The following is a 25,958-nucleotide window of genomic DNA, read 5'->3' as shown; positions in this document are numbered from 1 at the left end:
CCAGACATTAAAACCCCCACCAGATGGAGAAAACTAACTGCATGATGACTATAAGCATGTAGCCCCCAAACTGGCTGGAGCCTGAGGGTTGATAATGTTAAGTTGTGACACCACCCTGTTGCCTCACCATCAACCAGTCATAAAATTGTGCATGAGCTGATCACACACCATGTGACTCTCTACCTCACCTTGCCTTTAAAATTCCTCCCCACTTCCCTGAAACCCATCAAGGAGTCTGGGTTTTTTGAGCATTAGCTGCCTGCACTCCTTGTTTTGGTGTTTGCAGTAAACGCTGCACTTTCCTTCACTACGACCTGGCGGCAGCATATCGGCTTTACTGTGTGTGAGCGAGCCAACCCAAGTCCAATTCAGTAACAGTTACAGGCAAGTCCTTTCCCCAGAGCATCCTGACATACAAATAAGAGACATGATCCCTACAGGTGCTTCTACCTCTATAATGACTTGTCTGTCCATCAATGAAGAGTTTCATTTCTAGATTAATCCTTATCCTCAGAAACATATGATTTACTTAAAAGGATGTAATTTTGGTAAATTTACTCAAATGTAAATACTTTTCAATAGAGACTAGGACACTTCACCTGTTATCATTTGTATACTCCAAGTTCAGGAATTATTCACTCGGCTAAATTGATCAAGAGGTAGGTGCTAAGAGGCCTTCAAATGCAAACTCATGTGTAAGTGATCAATAGCTGCTTTCAAAGAGATTAGAACTTAATATTCAAGGCTTTTGTATCATTTTTCCTACCCTCTGACTTATTCGAAATGTTTCCCTTCTTGAGATACCTCTCCTAAAAGTCTGAACACATAAAAGTAATAAGCAAAACCTCAAACTATACGTGCTTGTTCAAGGTATGAAAAGCTTCTGTTTTAGCTTCATTTACGATAATTCCCGATTGTCAACTTATTATAGAAGAAGGAGTTGACTGCTTTTGACTAACTTTAGTAAGGGATATCAATGTATACCTGGGTTAATACTGAGGTTCAGTCTGTTGCACTAAAAAATGGCATAAAGTTTTCAGATGGACACAGCTTCCTTCAGTTGCAACAGATTTGAAGGAAATTTGATGTATGGTTACAGAGTGTGTCACTCCCTCACACCCTTGCCAAAAGTTTGCCTAGACTGTGATCATGAATTCATGACTCTCTTGCACTCTGGGTGGTACATGTAGTCTCTTCATTCTCCTTACTCCTTGATCATTTGACTCCAATTATCCGTACCTGCTGGATCTAGTGCTGTCCTGTCCCATCAAAGTGGTCAGCTCCCGCTCTTGCTGGATGTAACAGGTTATTGATACTGAAATGTCTCTAATTCTATGTACTAAAGACTTGGCTAAGGAGGAGTAAATTGTTTAGTAATGTATGGATTATGTATTTATGCTTTTCTTTTGATGCTGCTAAAGGACAACTAGGAGCTGGCTCTAAGCACCCTCAATTGTGTATTTGCATGATGCTCTACGTAAATATACTCTGATGATTTTAGGAGAATCTTCTTTTGTATTGGGGGAATAAATTATCTCAACTCTTCCTTTTCATTCAGTAATTCTATGAATAATCTCTGAGTACTTAACCCAGACTCTGACACTCTACATCACAGACTATCTATCATACAGGTATCTTAAATAATGTAGGTCTGATTTTTTTTAAAGAGTCTTGTGGTATAAGCCCTGGCAGGTTAGTTGTTGTTGCTTTTTTGTAATACAAATGCCTGATTTAAACATTGATTTCCAAGGCATTCATTTCCAAGAGGCATCCCCTTCAAAGATGGTTAACCCAAATAAACACACTTCCAGCCTCACAACTACATAAAGAGCTAGGCCACCTCCCTGCACTGAGACACCTTTGTTTTACAGATGTTGATTGATTTAAATATCTGACCATTTGGACTACTTGTTTCTTTTTTCCTCTTGCTGTCCTTTAAATCACCACTCTTATGTTTTAAATATGTTCTACCAATAAAGAGTGAGCCCACAGAAACTTAGGCACCCCACCCTTGACCTCAATAAAGGCACAACCCCAGGCTCTGGGCTTCACCCTCCCTCTGGGCCCACCCCTGGTGACCTTGCTATGTTGCTCCTGGTGTGCTGTGTAATTTCCAGGTCTTTCAATTAAGAAACCTTTATGTTTTCAGTTTCCTGCTGGTAATTGCTGAAGGGCATCTTGCAGTCACACTAAGAAAAACAAGGGTATATTCATTTATAGTATCTCTCTAAAGACTACATTAAGTAGAAGAAAAATAAGGTGTAATCAATTATGATCTTTGGCATCTTGACGGCAAACATAGGCTAAGACCAGCACAAAACAGGGATGCTTAGCAGTAATTAAACAGATCTAAGCAATGAGCTTAGTGTTGATACTTTCATGCTTAAAGCCTCAGTGCACCTCATAAACCTCTGTTTATCAGATCTGATAATGCTGCTGATATACAGACATTTACATTAGGACTAGACCTCAGATTCTTCATTTAAGGACTCAGAGCTGAGGACCCAAAAGGAATATTACTCAGCCATAAAAAGGATGAAATAATGTCATTTGCAGCAACATGCATGCACCTAGAGATGTTCATATTAAGTGAAGTAAGCCAGACAAAGATCATATGATATTGCTTACATATGTAATCTGAGAAATGATACACATGAACTTTTTTACAAAACAGAAATAGACTCACAGATGTAGAAAACAAGCTTAAGGTTACCAAAAGGGGAGGGGGAGATAAGTTAGGAGTTTGGGATTAAAATATACATACTACTATATACAAAATAATCAACAAATACCTGCTGTATAGTACAGGGAACTATACTCAATATCTTATAATAACTTATAATGGAAGAGAATGTAAAAAGAGTATATAAATTCCTACATATGTATGTGTGTGTGTATATATATATATATACATATAAAACTGAATCACTTTGCTGTACACTTTGTACAACACTGTAAATCAACTATAGTATCATAAAAGTTTTTTAAAAAAGGAGAACACCCCAAGAATATAGTGGGGTTGAGTGGCTGAGCTACGACCAAAATCCAGCCCTTATGGTTTGCAAATCCAGAAGCTTCCCAGTCAGAGCGCCAGGAATAGGGGAAGGTGTGCTGAGCTACTGATCCACTCAGTCCAGCGAGGTGACACTCAGCAGTGAGCAGCCTCATCTATTTACGCCCATGTGCCTATGAAATAGTATCATTTCTATGTGTATCATGATGTGAAAGAAACTGGGAATTACTATTTTTATTCCTTTTCTCCAACATTTATCATCTGCAATATCAAGGAATAGAGTGTTTTGCTCAAGATAATACAATTTAATGAAATGATCTGAATTAGAGTTATTGGTTTAATCTTACCCAAAGGGGAACTCTTTTGTGTTCCAATTCTTATCAGCCACAGACAAAATATGACAACTCTCCCTTACCAACCCGGGAGGTTAGAATATAGGCCTTCAGACACAGCTGGACTCTGATAAGAAATCTAAACAGCACCGTTCTAAAGAAGAGGGAAATGATATTTTAACTCCAACAGTCAAGAACCAAGGAAGAACCCTGTGGGTTTTGAGGATGGTATGAATGATGCAGAGTGGTGCCTGTTTTATTGACCTGGACTGAAAGGCTCCAGAGAAGGGTGAAGAGGAGAAAAGCATCCACAAAACGCCACATATGCATTCATACAATAAATAACTTTCTAGGGAATAAGAAAAAACCCTCATTCAAGAATACTGAGACTGATAATAATTTGCCCATGCCAGAGGAAAAAAAAGTACAAGTCTGTAGTCAAATCTGCTAATTATTCTTCTATCTAAAATGTTGCCTGCCTTTTGGCTTCATAGTAAGAACTTTAACCACCCTGATTCATTAGCACCTTTTTTCCAAATATATGTTAAGCTCATAGAAATACAAAGATTTCTCCCATTGGAATGTTAAGGATTCTTACTGCTTTCCTTCCCAAAGCAGTTGAGATACCATACCAACAGTTAGCACTTTCTTAGAAAATGACGGAAAACCCAGAGCAACACTTCAGGCATGACTGGATACAGAAGCTCCAACGATATTGTCAAGGTCTGATTCAACTCCGTTTCTCCACACAGTTCTGTGTGTTGGCTTCATTCTCAGACAGCTTCTCCCCTGTGGTTTCAAAATGGCCATAAATGTTCCTGGTCATATTCTTCCAGACCCCCTTCCATAGTAGAAAAGTTAGTCTCCCTGTCGAATGTAAACAGAGTGGGGGGGGGGAACTAATTGGATCTGCTTGGGTAACGTGTCAAACCTGAACCAATCTCTGTGGCCAGGAGAACACACTTGTATAATTGTGCCAGAGAAGGGTTACAGGTTCCAACACTAGGGACTAAAACATAGGGACTAAAAGTGAGGAGGGGTGGCACCCAGAAGGAAACTGAGGAGTCGTTAGCAATATGGTGAAAGAACGCTCACTGGTAAAAACAACAGATGTCCATTTCTCTACTCTGGCCATCCTCCTTTTCTCTCCCCAGTTGTCTGTAAGCCAGGTTCTGCAGCTGTCATTCCCCTGACTCTACCTTAGGAACCACCACTGGAATATGGAGATTAATCTAACCAGGCTCCACACTCCTCTGATCTCCATCACCCAAAATGCAACCCTTCCCTGCATCCATCTCAGTTCAAACTCAACATCAGGTCTGCTGCTTCCTTTCTCCTTCCTGCTCCTTGCTCCGTTCTGTCCCAAAGATTTTGGCTATGGGACTTCAGTGGATGGGAAACGGAGTTCCCTAAACCCTCATCCTCTTCAGAGAACGCTTCCTCCACCAGGTGGAACAAGATTCAGGTCCTCGGGCTTCCCTGGTGGCACAGTGGTTGAGAATCTGCCTGCTAATGCAGGGGCACGGGTTCGAGCCCTGGTCTGGGAAGATCCCACATGCCGCGGAGCAACTGGGCCCGTGAGCCACAACTACTGAGCCTGTGCGTCTGGAGCCTGTGCTCCGCAACAAGAGAGGCCGCGATAGTGAGAGGCCCGTGCACCGCGATGAAGAGTGGCCCCTGCTTGCCACAACTAGAGAAAGCCCTCGCACAGAAACGAAGACCCAAGACAGCCAAAAGAATAAATAAATGAACAAATGTGGGGTTAAAAAAAAAAAAAGAATCAGGTCCTCAACAACAATCAGGTCCTTGCTCATGCCCCCAAATTTCCTTCCCTTACAATTCTCTCATGAAAAGTCTATTATTCCCACATGACCTGTGTTGTAGGAAAAGTCTTGGCATTCTCCAAGCTGTATCCATATAACGACTTGGTATCCACACACACGATGACTCCAGTTTTTCAAAAACCCCCTTCTCCTTATCTAATCTCATCCCCCGCCGAGACTACATAGCTAACTGCCTCAATCATCCTTTCTAAAGCCTCAGTTTCTTCATGTATATAATGGGGACAATAATTCTGCCTCCTTCATAGAGAACTGGTATGACTTAAATGAGATATTTGTTGTAAAGCTCTTAGCACAGTGCCTGGCTCACAGGTGTTCAATAAAAGCTAGCTGTTAATTCTGTGGGTTAGATGTGGAGCCCACATATTTAATATTCACTATTTTAAATGACCAAGGCTAGCAAGAGGGGAATGCCATGCTAGTACTTGGCCTATTTTATTTATTTATTTTTTGCGGTATGCAGGCCTCTCACTGTTGTGGCCTCTCCCGTTGCGGAGCACAGGCTCCGGACGCGCAGGCTCAGCGGCCATGGCTCACGGGCCCAGCTGCTCCGCGGCATGTGGGGTCTTCCCGGACCGGGGCACGAACCCGTGTCCCCTGCATCGGCAGGCGGACTCTCAACCACTGCGCCACCAGGGAAGCCCAGTACTTGGCCTATTTTTAAACTAGTGTAATAAGCCTAGTCATACCGTTCAGTATGTTTGCTTTCTAAAATAATTAACCACAATTAAGTCCTAGCCCTTGCAGTTCAAGATATCTAGTCTCCACTTTCAGTTGTCTAATAGGTCAGTTCTGTCTACTATGATGGACGTTAAAAAACTATATGAGCCTGAAGAATTCTCAACCAAATCCAGTCTTGCCTCTCTCTTGATTAGTTGAATTCCAAAATGATTCCATCCACAGTAGCTTGAGGGGGATGAAGAATTTGCCTTAATAAATTACTTTGTTGTTCACTCAACTCCTAAGACTGTGAGTTGTCAGCCACCCCCAACCCCTGGACACCGCCCCCCCCGCAGACTGTAAGCCCCTCAGGGGGCAAGAACAACATGTTCGCCAGGTCACGTGCGTTTTCTGAGGTGCCTGGCAGCGCTCTGTACCCTATGGAGTACTCAGTACCTTTTGTTTGATGTTGCTGACAAGACCTAAAAATAATCCCTTAAAAAACCTACCATTAAAATGTAGCAAAACTGGAAAAAAAAAACAACAAAGAGCTAGCTCTTATTATTGTCAAAGGGGTGGGCTTCTAGGTAAATGGCCATACTTTTCTTTAGAGTATTATATTTCTATGGCTTCGACATTCATTGTGTAAAAAGAAAGCATACTTTATATTAAACGGAATAACCTGAATATGGTGGACCCAACCACCAAACCATTCTCATCACTACTCTGATGAGAAAAGACACATCCAAATAGAGATCAAATGTAGAATATCTGTACTGTGAGCAAGATCCTTATTTATTGACTTTCTTAATTTTCGCAGTAAAGCGAAAAACCCTTTTCACACGCGACAAAGGAAAAAGTAAATTTTACTTTTTACTGTTAGTAAATTCTAAAGGAAAGGAAATTCGTATTTACTGGGTTCCTACTATGTGCCGAATGGTCAACATAGGTTATTTCACTTAATCCTCACAACTAGTTTACTGCTTATTTTCCTCAACAAATATTTATTAAATAACCCTTACGTGTTAAGCTTTATGGACACAAAGATGACAAGGACATGCTGTCTGCCTTCCCAGGACAGTGAGGGAGATAGATTAAGCAAATTAGCACTTGCACTATGGTGTGATAAATGCCAACACAGAGAATGATATGCAGGAACATGGAGGAGGGGTGAAGGAAAATGGCTTGAAAGAGGTAGAACGTGAACTGCATTCGGAAGGACAAGCAACCACCACATAAAAACGAAGGCAAAGATTTTTCATTCAAAGCGAGGACGTAACAACTAAGAACATACTATGTACAGGCACTTTATTTAACCCTCAAGTCAGAGAAGTTTAAGTAACTTCTAAGGTCATGGAACTGCTAAGTGCTAGAAACCAGTTTTGAACCCAGCAGACTGGCCTCAACAATCCATGCACGTAACCGTTGAGCTATTCCACAGCAAGGAAGACTTGGAACGCTGTAAGTAGTCTGACTGAAGTAGGACTGGTTTTGTGGGAGAGGAAGTGGCAGGAGATGAGACTAAAGAGGTGGGTGGCAACTAGATCAGAAAAGACCTGTGTCACAGGCTAAGAGGTGTGAATCCCATCCTTAAAGTCATGGGGATGCACGGGAAGATCTTCTGCATAGAGTTCACAAGGGAGAGAGATACACAATAGTACCCAATATATTCCAAGCATTACCCTAAGCACTTACACTCCACTTAGTCCTGAAAACAACCCATGGAGATATATACAATCATTATGCCCAATTATAAAAGCGAGACACAGATTAGTTAGGTAACTAGCCCAAGATGCCACAGCTAGGTATGAGAGCCGGGCTTCTAAGCAAGCAGTCTAGCTCCAGAAGCCATGCCCTTCATCACTCTGTCATCCAGCTGGCAGGTAGGCCACAGAGAATCACTGGATCTGGACGTGCGCCGGGTGGATTAGAAAGCAGCCAGACTGGAAAAGACGGGTGGTGACAACCACGATGAAGTTACTGTCTTTTCCTCCAAACTCATTAGGTGAGCAAGCAAACTGACAGAAGTGAAGAGACTAGGCCCTACGTTCCACAGTGTGTGTGGGAGTGGAGGTCTGATGTCAAGAGTGTCAGATTCAAAAGCCCTTGTATTTACACTGTTGGAGGTTGCCTCTTGCTAATTCAATTTCAATAAAATTATTGCAAATTCCAAATTATCTGGGTCTAAAATAATGAGGTTTTATTCTCTGTAAATTCAGCATTCAAGTATGATCCCACTAAGTGGCACAGATAAGCGTGTCAGAAAATTATCCACAGATTGTCACGTTTCCCTAGCCTCGAGAACGCATGGCTCTCCTCTGGCTCACGGCTGTTGCGAGAGACTGCAGAGCGAGTTACTATGTAAAGCTGGTGAGCATCGCCAGAGTAAGCAGGTCATTATGAACTGCCCATGTCTGCTCTCTTATGAATTGTTTTTAATATGAAACTGATCTTGAAATGCAACAAAAGTAAATGCTCTAGACTTGTTTTCTTTTCCCATCTACTCTCTCATCTTAGTATAATTTGAGTTTTGATGAATGCTACTCATTTCTATTCAATATGTGACTTTATGGGGAAATTCCATCCTGAGACAGGAAATGCTATACTGTAGAAGGAATTAGATATTCTCAGCCCCCAGTATATGGATTATAGCCATCTGTCTGCTTAATAAACACTACAGTTTTGCATTCAACTGAAAGCCAGACCTGGGCTGCTCAATATAACAAAGAAAATGATGGAAAGCCCCATTTCTTATGTTCAGGGCACCATGCTGCCTCCCTAGAGATCTTCTCCATGTGATTAGGGGTACAGATTAAAGAGTGTGCCATATTCTTATTAATTGAAACCTATCCTAAATGTTTTAGAGCTACTGGAGTAGTCAGCAGTCACAGCTATCTGTCGAGCACTTGAAATGTCTGGATCGAGAGGTGTCAAACCTATTTCTTCTTACCTTTGTTAAAGCAACTTCCAGAAAACTTAAATTAAGCTGTGTGCTTTACATTATATCTCAACTGGGCATTGCTATTCTAGAGCCCTTACGTCTTCTACTAATGTCAAACCATATGCTTCTGTACGTGCATGTGTGTGTTTTACTTTGTTCTGTTAAACATAAAGCAAGTTCACTTTTGAGAAATTTATTACACCTTATTTTTCTTCTACTTAATGTAGTCTTTAGAGAGATACTATAAATGAATATTCCAATATTCAATACCCTTATCTGTGCAAAACAGAGTTTGCCATTTAGATGCCAAGGATCATTTCCTTGCTTTAAATAGTCTAGGAGGTCTGTGTCTTTATTCCCTTCACAGACCTACTAGAGAATGGACTTGAGGATATAGGGAGGCGGAAGGGTAAACTGTGACAAAGCGAGAGAGTGGCATGGACATATATACACTACCAAATGTAAAATAGATAGCTAGTGGGAAGCAGCCACATAGCACAGGGAGATCAGCTCGGTGCTTTGTGACCACCTAGAGGGGTGGGATAGGGAGGGTGGGAGGGAGGGAGACGCAAGAGGGAAGAGATATGGGAACATATGTATATGTATAACTATTCACTTTGTCATAAAGCAGAAACTAACACATCATTATAAAGCAATTATACTCCAATAAAGATGTAAAAAAAATAAAAATAAATAGTCTAGGAGGCTGAATTCAAACCATTTTCCAAGCTCATCTGGTCACATCTCCAAAAATAGGCTGTGTTTTAGAAGAATATCTAGAATTCCTCCCTCATCTACATAGTCACTTAATACAGGCAAAATATCCATTTTATGAAATTTTAATATTCTACTTAAAAGAAAATCTATCTTGGGGCTTCCCTGGTGGCGCAGTGGTTGAGAGTCCACCTGCTGATGCAGGGGACACGGGTTCGTGCCCCAGTCCGGGAGGATCCCACATGCCGCGGAGTGGCTGGGCCCGTGAGCCATGGCCGCTGAGCCTGCGCGTCTGGGGCCTGTGCTCCGCAACGGGAGAGGCCACAACAGTGAGAGGCCCGCGTACCGCGAAAAAAAAAAAAAAAAAAAAAGAAAATCTGTCTTAAATTAGTGCATTTTTCCTAACACAACTTAAAACTATAGTTAAATTATATTTGAATAAATACTTGAAATTCTGCCTTATCCCTGTCCAGTATCTGTTTCAGAATATCGCACATTACAAATAGTATCATCCCTAAATAAATAAGGTGATACAAGAACACAGTGCAAGAGAACCAACACATGATTTCTCTGTTGTAAGTTTAAAAGTGGAAAATTCACTGATTTTGGAAGAAATGATCACAGAACTCAGGAAGAGAGTTATAGTAACAAGCAGGAATCAGTTATTTAAGTAACAGAATTATGAGAGGTCCAGGGCTCAGGTGGAGTTACTTTACTATGTCACCGGCAGTTCTGCTGAAGAGATATTTAATGATTCTGAGGTTTTTGCACTACTTTCAAGTGACCCATAAAGTTTCTCAATTTTTCTTGTAACTGGCAGGATCAGAAGCTTAGATAAAAAGTGAGCTATCTTTAATTTGACAGAAGCCAGACAGAAGTGGTGATGACATGGTTGGAAAGAATGAGTGCATTCCACTGCAGACCTTTTTTTTTTTTTTTTTTTTGCGGTACGCGGGCCTCTCACTGTTGTGGCCTCTCGCATTGCGGAGCACAGGCTCCGGACGCGCAGGCTCAGCAGCCATGGCTCACGGGCCCAGCCACTCCGTGGCATGTGGGATCTTCCCGGACCGGGGCACGAACCCGTGTGCCCTGCATCGGCAGGCGGACTCAACCACTGCGCCACCAGGGAAGCCCTACTGCAGACCTTTTTAAACCCTGGATACTCCGTCTTTCTTACTGGAAAGCCCGCTCTTCACAGTGCATCAGCCAGAACCCATTTTAGAATTGCATATGGAGGTTTATTTCCTACAAATAATAATGCAGCCACTTTTATTCACTTAGAATTGTATTCACAACAGCAATATAGCAGAGACTGCTAGTGTTCACCCACAGCTGTGGCCTCACCCTCCTTCCCAAGCACACAGACATTCTGCTGTATTGTTAGGTGGGCCATGGACCTAATTCTGCTCAATGCCATGTGAGCCAAAGAGGTATGCATCACATTCAGGACTGGCCCTTCAAAACCTCCCACGCATGACCTAATTCTCCTTCCCCGTCTGCTGATGGAGCGGTGAGGATTCTGAGAACCAAGAAGAGATCACAGCGACAAGATGTAAGGTGAATGGGTCCCTGAGTTACTGTGTGGAGCACAACCCTCTACACACACCACCAGCTCTTAGTGAGTGATAGGTAAGAACTCAGTGTGTTGGAACTACTGAAATTCTCAAGCTTGTCTGTGACAGAAGCTACCACTGTTTCCTAACCTTATACAAGCAGTTTCACACGTTAACCCTACTGCCTTCCAGTTTTCCCTAAAATTTAGAAGCTAAGGGTGAGAAGAAATTTGAAAATGTCATTATGTTTATTAGCAAGTGAGGACACTGGTTCATTATCACAGGACAAGGTGTAATCCAGATGCCCTGGAAAATAAACACCTATGTATAAATGAGAAGATTAGGCAAAAGCAACAGAAACAGACACCAAACTCACTGTGGCTGAGTTGCTGTATTTTAGGGCCTAAAGCTTTGAGCAGTTTTCAGCAGAGCTGAGTTACTCTGCCAGGAACGTACCTAACTTTATTCTAGAAAACAAACAGAGTGGCGTGTGTGAGGCTGAAATGAAGAAACATATCCTTGTGTTGGGAATAGGAAGAGGCAGAAATGTGAAAGAAGGCAAGTGTAAACCACAACACGTTCTACTGGTCAGTACTCGTTTAGCATCCCACCAAAATCCTGTTGAGGAAGGATCGCAGTTAGCACTGCTGCCAACCTCTGCTGACACTTGCACACTCTTTGTGAATGTTTTTAGATTTATCCTTTACGTTAATAAATATCTGAATCAAGAGAAGTCTCTAAGGGGACTTCCCTGGCGGTCCAGTGGTTAAGAATCCACACTTCCAATGCAGGAGGCACAGGTTCGACCCCTGGTTGGGGAACTAAGATCCCATAAGCCATGAGGTGTGGCCGAAAAAAAAAAAAAAAAAAAAAAAAAAAGGAAGTCTCTAAGGTAATATTAAGAAGCCTCTGGGCCAGGCAGACCCAGCAACGGAACCTGTTCTAGGCTCCTGACTGCTTACTTAGCTTTCACAGTGTGACAGTCATTAAGAAGAACCATTAAAAAATGCCATCTGCAGCAACATGGATGGACCTAGAGATTGGCATACTGAGTGAAATAAGTCAGACAGAGAAAGACAAGTATCACATGATATTGCTTATATGTGGAATCTCAAAAAGGCTACAGATGAACTTATTTACAAAACAGAAACAGAGTCACAGATGTAGAAAACAAACTTACAGTTACCAGGGGGTAAGGTGGGGGGTGGGTGAGGGATAAATTAGGAGACTGGGATTGACAAATACACACTACTATATGTACAACAGGTAACTAATAAGGACCTACCATACAGTGTAGGGAACTCTCCTCAATACTCTGTAATGGCCTACATGAGAAAAGAATCTAAAAAGAGTGGGTATATGTATATGTATAGCTGAGTCACTTTGCTGTACAGAAGAAACTAACGCAACATTGTAAATCAACTATACTCCAATAAACTTTTTTAAATTTAGTCAGGGACTTCCCTGGTAGCACAGTGGTTAAAAATCTGCCTGCCAATGCAGGGGACACGGGTTCAAGCCCTGGTCCGGGAAGATCGCACACGCCGCAGAGAAACTAAGCCCGTGTGCCACAGCTACTGAGCCTGAGCTCTAGAGCCTGCGTCCCACAACTACTGAAGTCCGCGTGCCTAGAGCCTGTGCTCTGCAACAAGAGAAGCCACCGCAATGAGAAGCCCGCGCACCGCAACGAAGAGTAGCCCCCCACTGGCCGGAAGTACAGAACGCCCGCGCACAGCAACGAAGACCCAACGCAGCCAAAAATAAATAAATAAATAAACAAACAATCTAACTAATTAATCAATTAAATAAACAAAATTAATCAGGAATTTAACATCGGATATAGATATTGGCTATTTCTCATAACTGCATGATTAAATCAGTAAGAAAATAGTATTATGAAATAATTGTCACCCTTTACAGACTAAAAAAATAAAGAACCAGATCTATTTATGCTAACCTTGCCTTAAAATATAACATCCAGCGGCGCAGTCAGCCGCGACCGGTCTCTTGCGGAGCCGACTGAGCGCGGCCCGAGCCCAGCCCGCCTCTGAGCGCCTGCTGTTAGCGTGTCGACACCATGGAGCACTTTGATAAAGTGGTGCTGAATACGCTGCAGCCATGAGACTTCAGAAATGAAAGTTCATTAGCATCTACTCTGGAGACGCTCCCGTTCTTCACAGCTTTAATAATCACTTTACCTATTGGGTTACATTTCACGACTAAATCTTATGCTTTTGAAGGCGCCTTTGGGATGTCCAACAGAGACAGCTATTTTTATGCTGCTATTGTTGCAGTGGTCGCTGTCCACGTGGTGCTGGCCCTCTTTGTTTATGTGGCCTGGAATAAAGGCTCACGGCAGTGGTGTGAAGGCAAACAGGATTAAAGTGAACATCACCTTCTGATAGCATTAAATTGATTTTTTTTAAGTGGTAAATGCGTCTGGGATATCGATGATTTTAATAAAGTTGAAAGAACATGTTAAAATCAATCTTATGGAATCACGTTTGACTAGTGTAAATTCTGATCCTTCTGAAACAATGGTTTGTATCATCAGTTTTAATTGTATGAGCCTCTCATTTGCAAATGAGAATTTGGAAAAGTTAAATTGGTTGCAAATAAATATGTGAAATTAGTTACACATTATTCTGGGGAGAATTTGATTACCTTACAACAAAAAAATATTTTATAGCATTTTGTCTTTTGGTTGGTTTTGAGTTTTACTCCTCTGGCTATATTCAGATGTACATAGTGGAGCAAATCTAAACTTTATTTTTCGCTGGAACACTTTCCCTAACTATCATGAAAACACCAGGTCATTGGATTCTGGGTTGTAAATGCCTACTGGAAATTGCTTAAATTGTGGACACTGGAATTAATCTGAATGTCACTGAGAAATTTTGCATCAAGAGTAATCCCTCGTCAGTAGAAATCTTTCATTACATTATTTCGTGGGGAAACTAGGCTGAATCACACCCATTCACGTAAAAGGACTGGGCTTATTTTTTTTTTTTTTGCGGTACGCGGGCCTCTCACTGTTGCGGAGCACAGGCTCCGGACGCGCAGGCTCAGCCGCTCCGCGGCACGTGGGATCTTCCCAGACCGGGGCACGAACCCGTGTCCCCTGCATCGGCAGGCAGACTCAACCACTGCGCCACCAGGGAAGCCCAGGACTGGGCTTATTGAAGAATGCAGACAGCAAAGCAAAGAGCTACCTGCCTGGGCACCCAGCCTACTCCCTAAGGGCCTCTTGCAGGCCAGCCTCCTGCTTTCAGACAAACTCTGTAATGATCTGCTTTGCTCTGTCATTCAACAATGAACTTATGCTTTAATTACAAGGTTGTGTAAACTCCCTTTAAATTTGTTTTTCCTACTTTTTAATAACGTATATGAAGGAATTTACATTTCAATGTGTTAATTTTTGCATACTTAGGGAGTGTAAACAATCCTGAAAATAGATTATTTTTATCATCTAGGAAGTATTCTTGGAATTTCTAGTCTAGTCTTTTAAATCAGTGCCCAGATACATAGATAGATAATGTATCTAAGTTAGATAATCCTTGAGGTCTCTTCTGATAGAAAAAGACCCTGTGGTTTTACTTTAGTATCCTTGGTCTGTGTTCTTTCTAGCCACTTGGTACTACTTGTGTCAATCTAAAAACACACCCCAAAAAAGTGCATATTAAAACAGGAAGAAAATTTAAATTCCCTGTAATGTTGCCACCTGGAGATAACCACTATTTTGGTTTACATCCTGTGTGCAGGAGATAACCACTATTTTGGTTTACATCCTGTGTGCATTTCTTAATGCTAGTTTGATACACACTAAAAGTTTGGTTTCAGTCCAAATTCTGCCAATTTTACCTGGCGGCTATTTGCATTTTCTCAGATGAGTGATTATTGGCCATTTTCTTAAAAAGCACATTCTACCTTTACTCTTTTAACTAGATATCTCATTGTACAAATTTCCCGTCATTGATAATCCCTACTACAATGGCCCTTGCTGTGTTTGTCGTTACTGATTTTGTTTATTCACCCCTACTTTTGATGATGTGGAACTGGACTAAAGGAGTAGAGAGGTAGTTAGGCATAAAAGCAAAGAAGGCATCTGTGTTTATTTACTTGTTGAGAAAAAGTAAAAGATTATTATAGGACTATTTTTTATTCTTGCTTACAGTTAAATATTACCTACAGTTGAAATGTCTTAAGTAGTTATTCTAAATGTAAAATGTTTTCTTAAAATGACTATAGTTTTGGTATAAAATTGTACAAATTTAATATAAAATTGTAGAATGCTCCAGATTGAGTCTAGTGTACTGTATGGTAGATTTCTAGATGGTCCCCTCTTTAGATGTTTTGTTGTACTTAGAATTTGTCCACCTAATTTCTTTTTCTATAATGCCAAGGTTTTTCTTGTACTTTTGGGATCTTATGCTATTTGTAAGATATTAATGTCCAGTGCTGGATTATTTTGTTTGATTTCAGACATTTGCTGAGTAGATAATATGTGTGTCTTTCTGCAAGTATTTAAACCGGGGATTCATGTAAAAGCAGATGTAATTTCCTCTTGGAAAAGGTACCCAGCATTTGAAAGTTAGAATCGGATGTTAAGGTTGATATTTGGGGTTATTACAATATAGACTTGTTTTCAAACAAGTTAATATTTTCTTAGGGTTTTAACTGTTAACTGACTAGTTTGCTGCTGTTGAAATAACATGGTATTTGACAAATAGATTTATTTTTCAAGATGTCTCAGTGATTTCCTCTTGTACATCCTTTCAGGATGTATAGAAAGGAAAGATACAATTGAGCCCTTATATCAATGTTATACGGTAGGAATGTGTTCACTATTGTTTGAAAACTGATTGTAAGAATAACCTCAATTAGGGAGTGTAACTTGAAGCGTCAGTACAGGCTACTGATTTATCAAGTGACCTTCTTAACCTCACCTACCATTTTGCCCCCCAGAATATAATCTTCTTTCTCATTGTGCTTAAAAATGAAAAGTCTGCTGTAGAATGCATCTGATGTCATTAGCTCTTCAAGTGGATACCATTTTACACGTGACAGCAGAATTCAGTTTTGAATTGCTCAAGGAATTTAAACACTCCATAAAAAATAAAAAAAACCAACCTGCGTTTCATGGGAATCTAACAGAAATATACTGTAAGATTATTTTCATCATAAAGATCTCATCAGCTTTGCCCAAAAAGAAAAAAAAAAAAAAAAATGACATCCAACCAGGTACTTTCGTTTTTCAGTTCTAAAAAAGGTAAATACCCTTTGCATATATTCTGAACTGAGATGGGTATGTTAGGTATAGCTGGCGCCATTCTATAAAAGTAGCAGTTGTTAAGCACTTTAAATATCTTGCAAATAATTGCTTCCGCAAACAGATCATAATCCGGCAGAGAGCCTAGAGATCGACTGTGACGTCTTTCAATAACGTTGCCTAAAGAAAGTCTCCTGGTCCACTGAGAATTGTTAGTTAGGAAAGAAAGCCGGTCTTATCTTGATTTTTCACCAGAAAGTCAATGTTCAGTAGCCTGTTTTAAAATAAAATTGACTGATATATATATGGCTCTGCTAATCTCCTGCATCATTTTGGATGTGACCGTTACAGATAACAAACATCTACGTGACTCACCAAAGTGCAACCTCAAAATGCACTCTAAAGAATCAGCAGTTGTCTAAGTGCCAGATTTCCACTCCCTCTGAGATACAAGCTGGTTTAACGTGCTTCCCTTAAGCCCCTAAGGATGCAGTTACGTCTACTGGGCTGCAAACTTTAAAAGGTAAGCAGTGACTTTGGTAAGTGATGGAAAGAGCTTAAAGTGCATCCAAGAGACTCTTTTTTTGCCTAGGAAAAATGCACTCGTAGGAAAAGAACATGAAAAGACTACATCAAGGTCTGCCTTGTTAAATCAAAATAACACAACCAATATACTGCGCCTAGCACCACACAAGCTCCCTTCTTGTGACTGTCTTCTTAATGCACTATTGCTGGTTTCAAGACTGCAATACAGCTTCTGTGTCTGTCTGCCTTTCTTTACCAAGCTGATGAACATTATGTCTCTTGAAAGCTTAGACTAGACAATCAGTTTCATTTTCAAGTTTCAGCCACATTTTTCAAAGGAAGCATTATTGGAAGTATAAGCATAATAATAGTCTCTGGGCCTAGAGACATCCTTCTCTTAGAATTAAATCAGTAGTGTCCTTTCTGCTCCCGCCCTTAAGGATTATAACAGATACATTGAGATCTAAATTCAGTACCAGCGCTTGTTGGTAAGTATTTGCATGAGAGTGAGTTTACAAATAAGTTTGACGTTATTTTAGTTCTTCTCAACACTGCAGTATTGACACTCCAGTACTCCTGTAAACATTGCTACCAATATACTTTTATTAACAATAATATTAGTGCATCCAAAATCGGGGAGCCTTTCTGGGCAATGAGGAGAGTCTTTATCATGTATCTTTTCCAGCCCTCAGGAAGGAATGGTAGTGAAATGATTGCTTTAAGTTTCTCCGTTTCTGTACCCAAGTAATAGCTTTTTCCTTTATAAAGAGGAGTGTCTATCTGGCAAGTCTGGTGAGGATTGGGTCATGCGTGCCCGAGACTGTGGCTCCAGCACAATACAAGCCATCTCTTCTCTCAGACCTTCTGAATTAGTTCAAGCTGTCGGATACTCCTTGTCCAACTCCCTCTATAAATGATCCAGTTACTAGCGGAAAACTCAACTATAAAATGTATGCCTTGAAACAGACACATATTTGGGTACTTGGGTCACAAGGCTGAGGCTGAAGCCAATTCATGTACTGCCTCCCCCCTGCCCTTCATCATTGTTCCACCAATCATACTATCTTCCACTTTTAGAGCATTTGATAGCTTAAAACACAACAATATATATATATTCCTTTAATAATTCTTTGCAATAACACTGCTGGATAAACACCGAAGGTAACCTTAACCCAATTGTACTATGTAAAAATACAGAAGTGACAGCTCACCAGTAAGGAAATCAGGTCTAAACCCCAATTCTCCAATTCCTTTGTCCAATCTTCACCTCTACTGCAATGCTTCCCCCCATAACACTGAACAAACGGAGGATTCTCCTGATCTTATTAAGGTTAACACAATGGACCATGAGAACTACTTTAAGAAAATTATTTTCCCTAATTCATAACTTTCAAGGGAAGATGTATTTTCAGAGTCCATGGACACCAGGAACATTATTTGAACTCGTATTTTTCACAGTTGGGACTTTCAAATTCCACAAAGGTGAAGCCATCACCTATCACAGTGGCAAGAGAGGGTGTGACAAACAAAACTCACTGACCTGGTGCAATCAATATCATTGTATGAGATAATGTCATTTTGAAAAATAATGCATTAAAATCAATTCCCTGTGTTGTTCTTCAGATTTACAGCATTACCATGCAGGTATCAGCAGTGGCTTGATAACCCGTGGAACTATATTAATGTTTGTATTTTTTTGTTTTGCTTTGGAAATATCTTCAAGTCTTCTTTTAAAAGTTGAGCACTAGTTTATTTGTCTCATGGAACTTTTCAAAAAACACACAAATATTACATATATAAATCCCCACTGTAGGAGATGCAAACAATATTGAATTTATAGCAATAAGTGGATGTTCCTGTTCACACACACACACCCAATGGTAATAAGGGGAACAATGTGCATGGTTCCCATCTCCCTGTATTTACATAAATATATGTAGAGAGATGCAAGTCAAAACAACAATGAGGTATCACCTCACACAGGTCAGAATGGCCGTCATCAAAAAACTCTACAAACAATAAATGCTGGAGAGGGTGTGGAGAAAAGGGAACCCTCTTGTACTGTTGGTGGGAATGTAAATTGATACAACCACTATGGAGAACAGTATGGAGGTTCCTTAAAAAACTAAAAATAGAACTACCCTATGATACAGCAATCCCACTACTGGGCATACACCCTGAGAAAACCATAATTCAAAAAGAGTCATGTACCACAGTGTTCACTGCAGCACTATTTACAATAGCCAGGACATGGAAACAACCTAAGTGTCCATCGACAGATGAATGGATAAAGAAGATGTGGCACATATATGCAATGGAATATTACTCAGCCATAAAAATAAATGAAACTGAGTTATTTGTAGTGAGGTGGATGAACCGAGAGTCTGTCATACAGAGTGAAGTAAGTCAGAAAGAGAAAAACAAATACCATATGCTAACACATATATATGGAATCTAAAAAAAAAAAAAGTGGTACTGATGAACCTAGTGGCAGGGCAGGAATAAAGACGCAGTCATAGAGCATGGACTTAAGGACATGGGAAGGGGGAAGGGTAAGCTGGGAGGAAGTGAGAGAGTAGCACTGACATATATACACTATCAAATATAAAATAGCTAGTGGGAAGCAGCCGCATAGCACAGGGAGATCAGCTCGGTGCTTTGTGACCACCTAGAGGGGTGGGATAGGGAGGATGGGAGGGAGATGCAAGAGGGAGGGGATATGGGGAGGTATGTATACGTATAGCTCATTCACTTTATTATACAGCAGAAACTAACACAACAATGTAAAGCAATTATACTCCAATAAAGATGCTTAGAAATAATAATAAACTAGCCAGGTGATTATACTATATGTATACCATATGTATTGTCTTGCAACTTGGTTTTATTTATTTTTCTTTCTTTTATTCTCAAAAATATGCCTTTCAATGTGGGTGTGTATATGAGTGTGCATGTGTCTGTAGATACACTCAGAAGTTCAAACCACTGCATTGTAGTCCATTAAATTATACTCCAAATAAATTAAATCATTCCATTACTGACAGATACTTGGGCTGTTTCTGGTTTTTGGTAAATACAAATAATGAGGCAAAAACATCCCTGTATGTCCATTTTTTGCCCCTCAGGAGCATATGCTTAGAACACATTTCAAGAGGTAAAATCTATGGACTCAAGAGAATCCCTCTATGACCCTTCAGATTTACTTTAAAAGTAGATTGATTTTGTCAAGTTGCCATTAAAAAGTCTCACCAATTTAACTCTCAGTCATGCATGAGGCTGTCTACCCCAACTTCCCCAACACAGAATAAAATCAATCTTCTGAGATTCCCCTCTTAGAAGTCATTGTTCATTACTTTTCACCATCAGCATGCCATCTCTTCAGAAGAATACTGATAATGCACTGTGTGCCCTTGGGTAAGTTACTTAACCTTTCTGTGTCTCAGCTTTGTGAACTCTAAAATGGGGATAATAATAATACCTAACTCAAAGGGTTATTTCCTGAGTTTTTTGTACACTTTGCCTCTTTTTCAATGTGACTGTGTCTCTTTCCTCTTTGGTTGATTCAGTTAGTTAATGATTGTCTACAGTGTGCCAGCTACCATTCTAGTTGCTGGGGACAGAGTAGGGAGATGCAACCCTGTGGTCACTCTCACATAGCTTACATCCCCATGGGGAGGCAGACAATACAGAAACAAACACATAAATGCATAATGTTACGATAGGCTGTGTTAGTAAAGAAAAAATAAAGGAGGGTATGGGGCCGAAAAGTACTAGGGGTCTATTTCAGAAACAGTGGTCAAAGAAAGTCTCTAATGATGGGGGCAGACCTGAGCAGAGACCTGAAGGAAATGAGCATGGAGGCTCAGGGGAGCACAAGTGCAAAGCCCTGAGACAGGAATGTGGTTGGCCTGTGTGAGGAAGAGCGAGGAATAGCGCACTGGTACCGAGGGAGGATGGGGGAGAACACAGAGATGCAGCTGTGAGGAGCCAGGGACCAGATTCTGAATGTTCTCGTTAGCCAGAAGGAGGAATGGGAATTTTATTCTAAATGCAGACAGAAGCCAGGGCACTGGCCTCTGAACTGCTCCAAACACAGAGAGCGGCTGAAACTTTAAGCTTCCTACACTGAACACATACCTGGAATGTGGCCCTGAGCAGTGCCCATATGCCCTCTGAGCAGGGCTCTCAGCAACCAGTGCATCCATCACAAACACAAGCCAACAGGCAAAGCTGAAGAGAGCCATCTAGATACGGAAACATGCCCCTGAACCATACTCATACCTTCTTCCTTCAACCCAAAAGGGAGACTCAGAGCACCTTCTGCTCTGATGAACAGTGCCCTTGCCAATTGACAGTCCAGGGACAGGAATGCTGGCCATGCTCAGCCACCAGAATTGCTCAATGGATCTGCCACAGGAGCACCAAGAGCTCGGGCAGGGCTGCAGCTCAGGGCTTGCCCCTACACGGCCAGCCTACCTCTACAGATGGTCCCGTTGCCCACGTAGCCCGGTTTGCAGGTGCAGCTGTATCCCTGGACGGTGTTGGTGCAGATGGCATTCTCATCACAGTTGTGCTGCCCGCTGCCACATTCGTCATGCTCTGTTTTAAGGGTGAGAAAGAGAGACACTTTTTCATAAGTTGGAATCACTGGTGTTGGAAAAGTTAGCTGGAACTCACCAAGTAAGAACGACAGTGGCTACCGTGCATTGGGACCTTACTCTATGCCTGGCAGTGTCCATGCCTGATGTGGTTGAAATCTCAACAACTCTAAAAGATGGATGTTATTATCCTCACTTGGCAGGTAAACAGACTGAGTGTCAGAGAAGTCAAGCGACTTATGCAAGTGACAATGATTGCTAAGTGCTTCTCTAAGGTTACAATGATTGCTAAGTGCTTCTCTAAGGCCACTGCTTCTTCCATGTCTGCAAAGGTTTCTGCAGAGGTTCCAAGGTAGTGGTTCTCAATAGGGGCAGGGGCATGGTGTATGCAATGCTGCGTCTCCTCCTCCTAGGAAACATTTGACAGTGTCTGAGGATGTTTTTGGGTGTCATGCTTTGAGAAAAGAGATGCTACTGGAATCTAGTGGTAGAGGGCAGGGATGCCGCTAAGCCTCTTACAATGCACAGGACAGCCCACGACAACGAAGAATTAACCAGTCTGATATGTCAACAGCCCCAAGGTTGGGAATTGGGTATGGAGGCTCCGATTGCCTGGGTCCAGCTCGTGAGGTAAACCACCTGTCACACCCTATCAGTGTTCTTCTCCAACAGAACAAAGAGGGTAAAACTAAAGAAGAAGGTCCAGCTAATACAGCCTGGCAGAGGCGCATTAACCCAGAAGTATTTTCACAAGGTTCAGAATTTAACCACTGGGCTGATGCCTAACGTGTAGTAATATGGTTATATGTATTCAAATAGCCATGGCATCCTTAATCCACAAGACATAGGGGGAAATACATCTAACACTATGAAATGGACTGAAAGATTCCAAGTGAGAAATCAAGATTTCACAGATAACTAGACTCTCCCCTCATCATCAGGACGTTTTAATACTCAACTAAATGACTCCTCTGTAAATAAATAATGTGAGAAAGTTTATGCCCTTTATTCCCTTTAACATCTGCTAGTATAACTTCTTAGAAATCTTAAGAAAAATCAAGTAGGGTTATTTAAGTCAGAACAGGTTATAAAACAAGAGTTGAAATTCCAGCTATAAATCTCAAAGAAATCAACACTAATTGAACAAAACTAAAAATTCAATATAGTTTGTTAAGCAAACTGTTAGATCAATGTACCAATAAACTGAAATGTCATCTATCTTCATTAATTTTTTAAAATAAATTTATTTATTTATTTTAATTTTGGCTGCATTGGGTCTTCGTTGCTGCGCATGGGTTTTCTCTAGTTGTGGCGAGCGGGGGCTACTCTTCATTGTGGTGCACGGGCTTCTCATTGTGGTGGCTTCTCTTGTTGCGGAGCACAGGCTCTAGGCACGCAGGCTTCAGTAGTTGTGGCTTGCGGGCTCTAGAGGGAAGGCTCAGTAGTTGTGGCACACGGGCTTAGCTGCTCTGCAGCATGTGGGATCTTCCCGGACCAGGGCTCGAACCCATGTCCCCTGCATTGGCAGGCAGATTCTTAATCACTGAGCCACCAGGGAAGTCCCTTCATTAATTTTTTTTTGTGTGTGTGGTATGCGAGCCTCGCACTGTTGTGGCCTCTCCCATTGCGGAGCACAGGCTCCGGACGCGCAGGCTCAGCGGCCATGGCTCACGGGCCCAGCCGCTCCGCGGCATGTGGGATCTTCCTGGACCGGGGCACGAACCTGTGTCCCCTGCATCGGCAGGCGGACTCCCAACCACTGTGCCACCAGGGAAGCCCCCCCTTCATTAATTTTTATTTTAAATTTCCTAACAGGGACCAGTAATGAGAAGGGTTAAATTCTACAAAGTAGAGCTGTTTCAGTCACCCACATGCAATAATGTCAAGTAAACAAATGCACATGGCTCTTAATTTAACACCTTGGGTTTTTCAAAGAAAATGTTTCTTTAGGCCTTAAAACCAACGCAAACTCTAAGACAGAAATGCGAACAGGTTAGCAAGCAGTGTGAAGGGAGAAGATTCATGAAGACACACTTCTAGTCTGTGCTCAGATCATCATCTCCAGGATAGTCCAGAAATAGTATAACCCTATGAATGTCCAATCACATTTACAGACCTAGCAAGCACCTAATATGTACAGGTGCAATACCAGATGACATTAGGGACACAAAGAAGTCTAAGAATATAGGTTTAGACCCCAAGAGTTTTCAATCTCCTTATTTAAATCCATTTAAGTAGTAATTATTAGAGTCTGTATTGGGAATACAAATGAGTAGATATGGTCTCTGCTTATATGAACATTTTAATAGAGGCCACCAGACAGCAATATGTAACCAACCGGAACACATGGGAGAAGTGATAAGAGTTATAAGTAGGCGACCTCATATTTTATCATATAAACAGAACATATTTTAGAGTGAAAGGGGGCTCTGCCAATAATTACACTGGAATGACAGGCGTAACTCAGAATGACCTAGGCAAACTGGCAGGTGTGCTCATACTTGATAAGAGAAATAAAGATTAACTGGAATAAAAGTTCATTGGAGGGAAGAAATGACTTCTAATAGGGAGAAAAGTCTTCTTGAAAGACATAGTATCTGAACTAGTCTTTTAAAAATGGTCATGGTTTTCTCAGCCAGAAATGCCCACGAAGGGCACTCCAGGCAACAGGAACAGTATGGAGAAAGGTGTGGTTCTATGCAACATTCCAGAAGTCCGGTCCATCGTTGCCCATGTGGTGTCCCCCACCTCACCGCCCCTGCCACCAGCTTTATAAAGTTATAACTGACAAAATTGAAAGATACTTAAAATGTACAAAGTGATAATTTGATATACATATACATTCTGAAAGGATTCCCCCATCAGGCTAATTAACAAATCTATCCTACCTTGTATTATCTCCCAATATTCTTGATGCAAAGCCCTTTCTCTAATGAGGTGGCCCCATCACTGTCTTGCAAGTGCATGAGCTGACTCCTACCTCTCTAGTTTGTCATGATGTTTCCCTGACTCAAAATACTCTCCCAGTATAGTTGAATATCTGTGCCCCTGCCTGGCTTCAAAGACCACTTCATATGAACACTTTTCGCCGTGCAGGCGTCCACTCCTGCTCTCTGTTAACACATGAACTTTAACCCTCTTGGAACTTTTAATAAATTTAAAATTTTATCCCTTTGGAGGCAATCAAATCACAATATATGGTGATGAGGTTTGCGAATTTTATCATGAATGCCTTATTAAGTAGTTAACTTTGAGGAAAGGAATTGTAGCCCATTTTCTACAACCCTGACTTTACTTTCTCGACTTCACATAGTAGTATTCAGCCTCGAGTGCCAAGCATTGAGATAAATATTGTACATATATGATGTCATTTAATTCTCCCAAGTCACGTGAAATATGTTTGCTCATTTTACAATGAAGGAAATGGGACAAAAACACATTACTAAATTTAAATATTAAATTATTAAGTAACTTAACATCACGAAACTAAGAAGTGGAGGAGTTTGGATTGTAACTCCAGACACAGAAAGATCACATCACTGAGTACTTGGAAGTAACCTGGACGTGGCTGAAGCTAAACCAAGTCACACAGAGGTGACCCCCCCTAATGCCAAGAATAAAGGCTGTCTTTTTCTATACTGGTCCCAAATACCCACTGAAGATCCAGCCTATCCCCAAATGACAAAGGTTCCAAAACTTTCACATCTTATTATCTTTAGTCACAACCGAGTTTTAAAAGTAACCAGTACCCTCAAAACTATGTTTGACAGAGATGGCCATAGAAGAAATGGTCTCCTTCTAAAAATCTCAAATCCCCTTCCAGCTGCTAGAGATGCTTCAGGTGTGAGAAAAGCTCTTGTGAGAGGTAGAAGGACACAGAGGCCAGAGACTCTAGAACCACACAGCCCGGGTTAGATGATCCTGGACGTGCCACTCACCAGCTATGTGCACTTGAGTGACACAGACAATCTGTGTCTTCTTAGTTTCCACATGTTAAATGTGGATAATAATACAACCTATGAGGGGGGATGAATTGGGAGATTGGAATTGACATATATACACTATTGATACTATGTATAAAATAGATAACTAATGAGAACCTACAGTATAGCACAGGGAACTCTGTACTCAGTGCTCTGTGCTGACCTAAATGGGAAGGAAATCCAGAGAAGAGGGGATATACGTATACATATAGCTGATTCACTTTGTTGTACAGTAGAAACTAACACAACATTGTAAAGCAACTATACGCCAATAAAATTTTTTTAATGGTTAAAATGGTAAAAATAATAATAATAATACAACCTATCTCCTGGGGTTTTTATGAGGACTCAATTAGCTAATATAGATACAATACTTATTACAGCTAATTGCAACTAGTAAGTGCTCCATAAGTGTAAGCTATTTTATTATCTTTGTTTTTATTACTACTACTCTTCCCACTACTACTACAATTATTTGTGAGCAGACTCAATTGTTGGATGGTGGTTAAAACTGGTTAAGAAAACTTTC

At 41.0% G+C, this 25,958-nt stretch overlaps 1 protein-coding gene and 1 pseudogene across 3 annotated transcripts in view; one reads left to right on the top strand and one right to left on the bottom strand.

Moving 5' to 3' along the window:
• The window catches only part of NELL1 (neural EGFL like 1), an 876,133-nt gene that overhangs the window by 318,555 nt on the left and 531,620 nt on the right, over nucleotides 1-25,958 (bottom strand). For all 3 annotated transcript variants that reach the window (XM_065883022.1, XM_065883023.1, XM_065883024.1), the window contains one exon: nucleotides 21,325-21,447. In XM_065883022.1, the coding sequence (XP_065739094.1) occupies nucleotides 21,325-21,447 (123 nt within the window). The remainder of the gene's footprint in view (nucleotides 1-21,324; nucleotides 21,448-25,958) is intronic.
• On the top strand, nucleotides 13,132-13,437 carry LOC136127513 (vacuolar ATPase assembly integral membrane protein VMA21-like; annotated as a pseudogene).

The sequence above is a fragment of the Phocoena phocoena genome, chromosome 8 (assembly GCF_963924675.1).
Source record: "Phocoena phocoena chromosome 8, mPhoPho1.1, whole genome shotgun sequence".
In the NCBI taxonomy this organism is placed as follows: domain Eukaryota; kingdom Metazoa; phylum Chordata; class Mammalia; order Artiodactyla; family Phocoenidae; genus Phocoena; species Phocoena phocoena.
The sequence above is the reverse complement of the archived record's forward strand: the minus strand, read 5'-3'. Positions and strand labels throughout refer to the sequence as shown.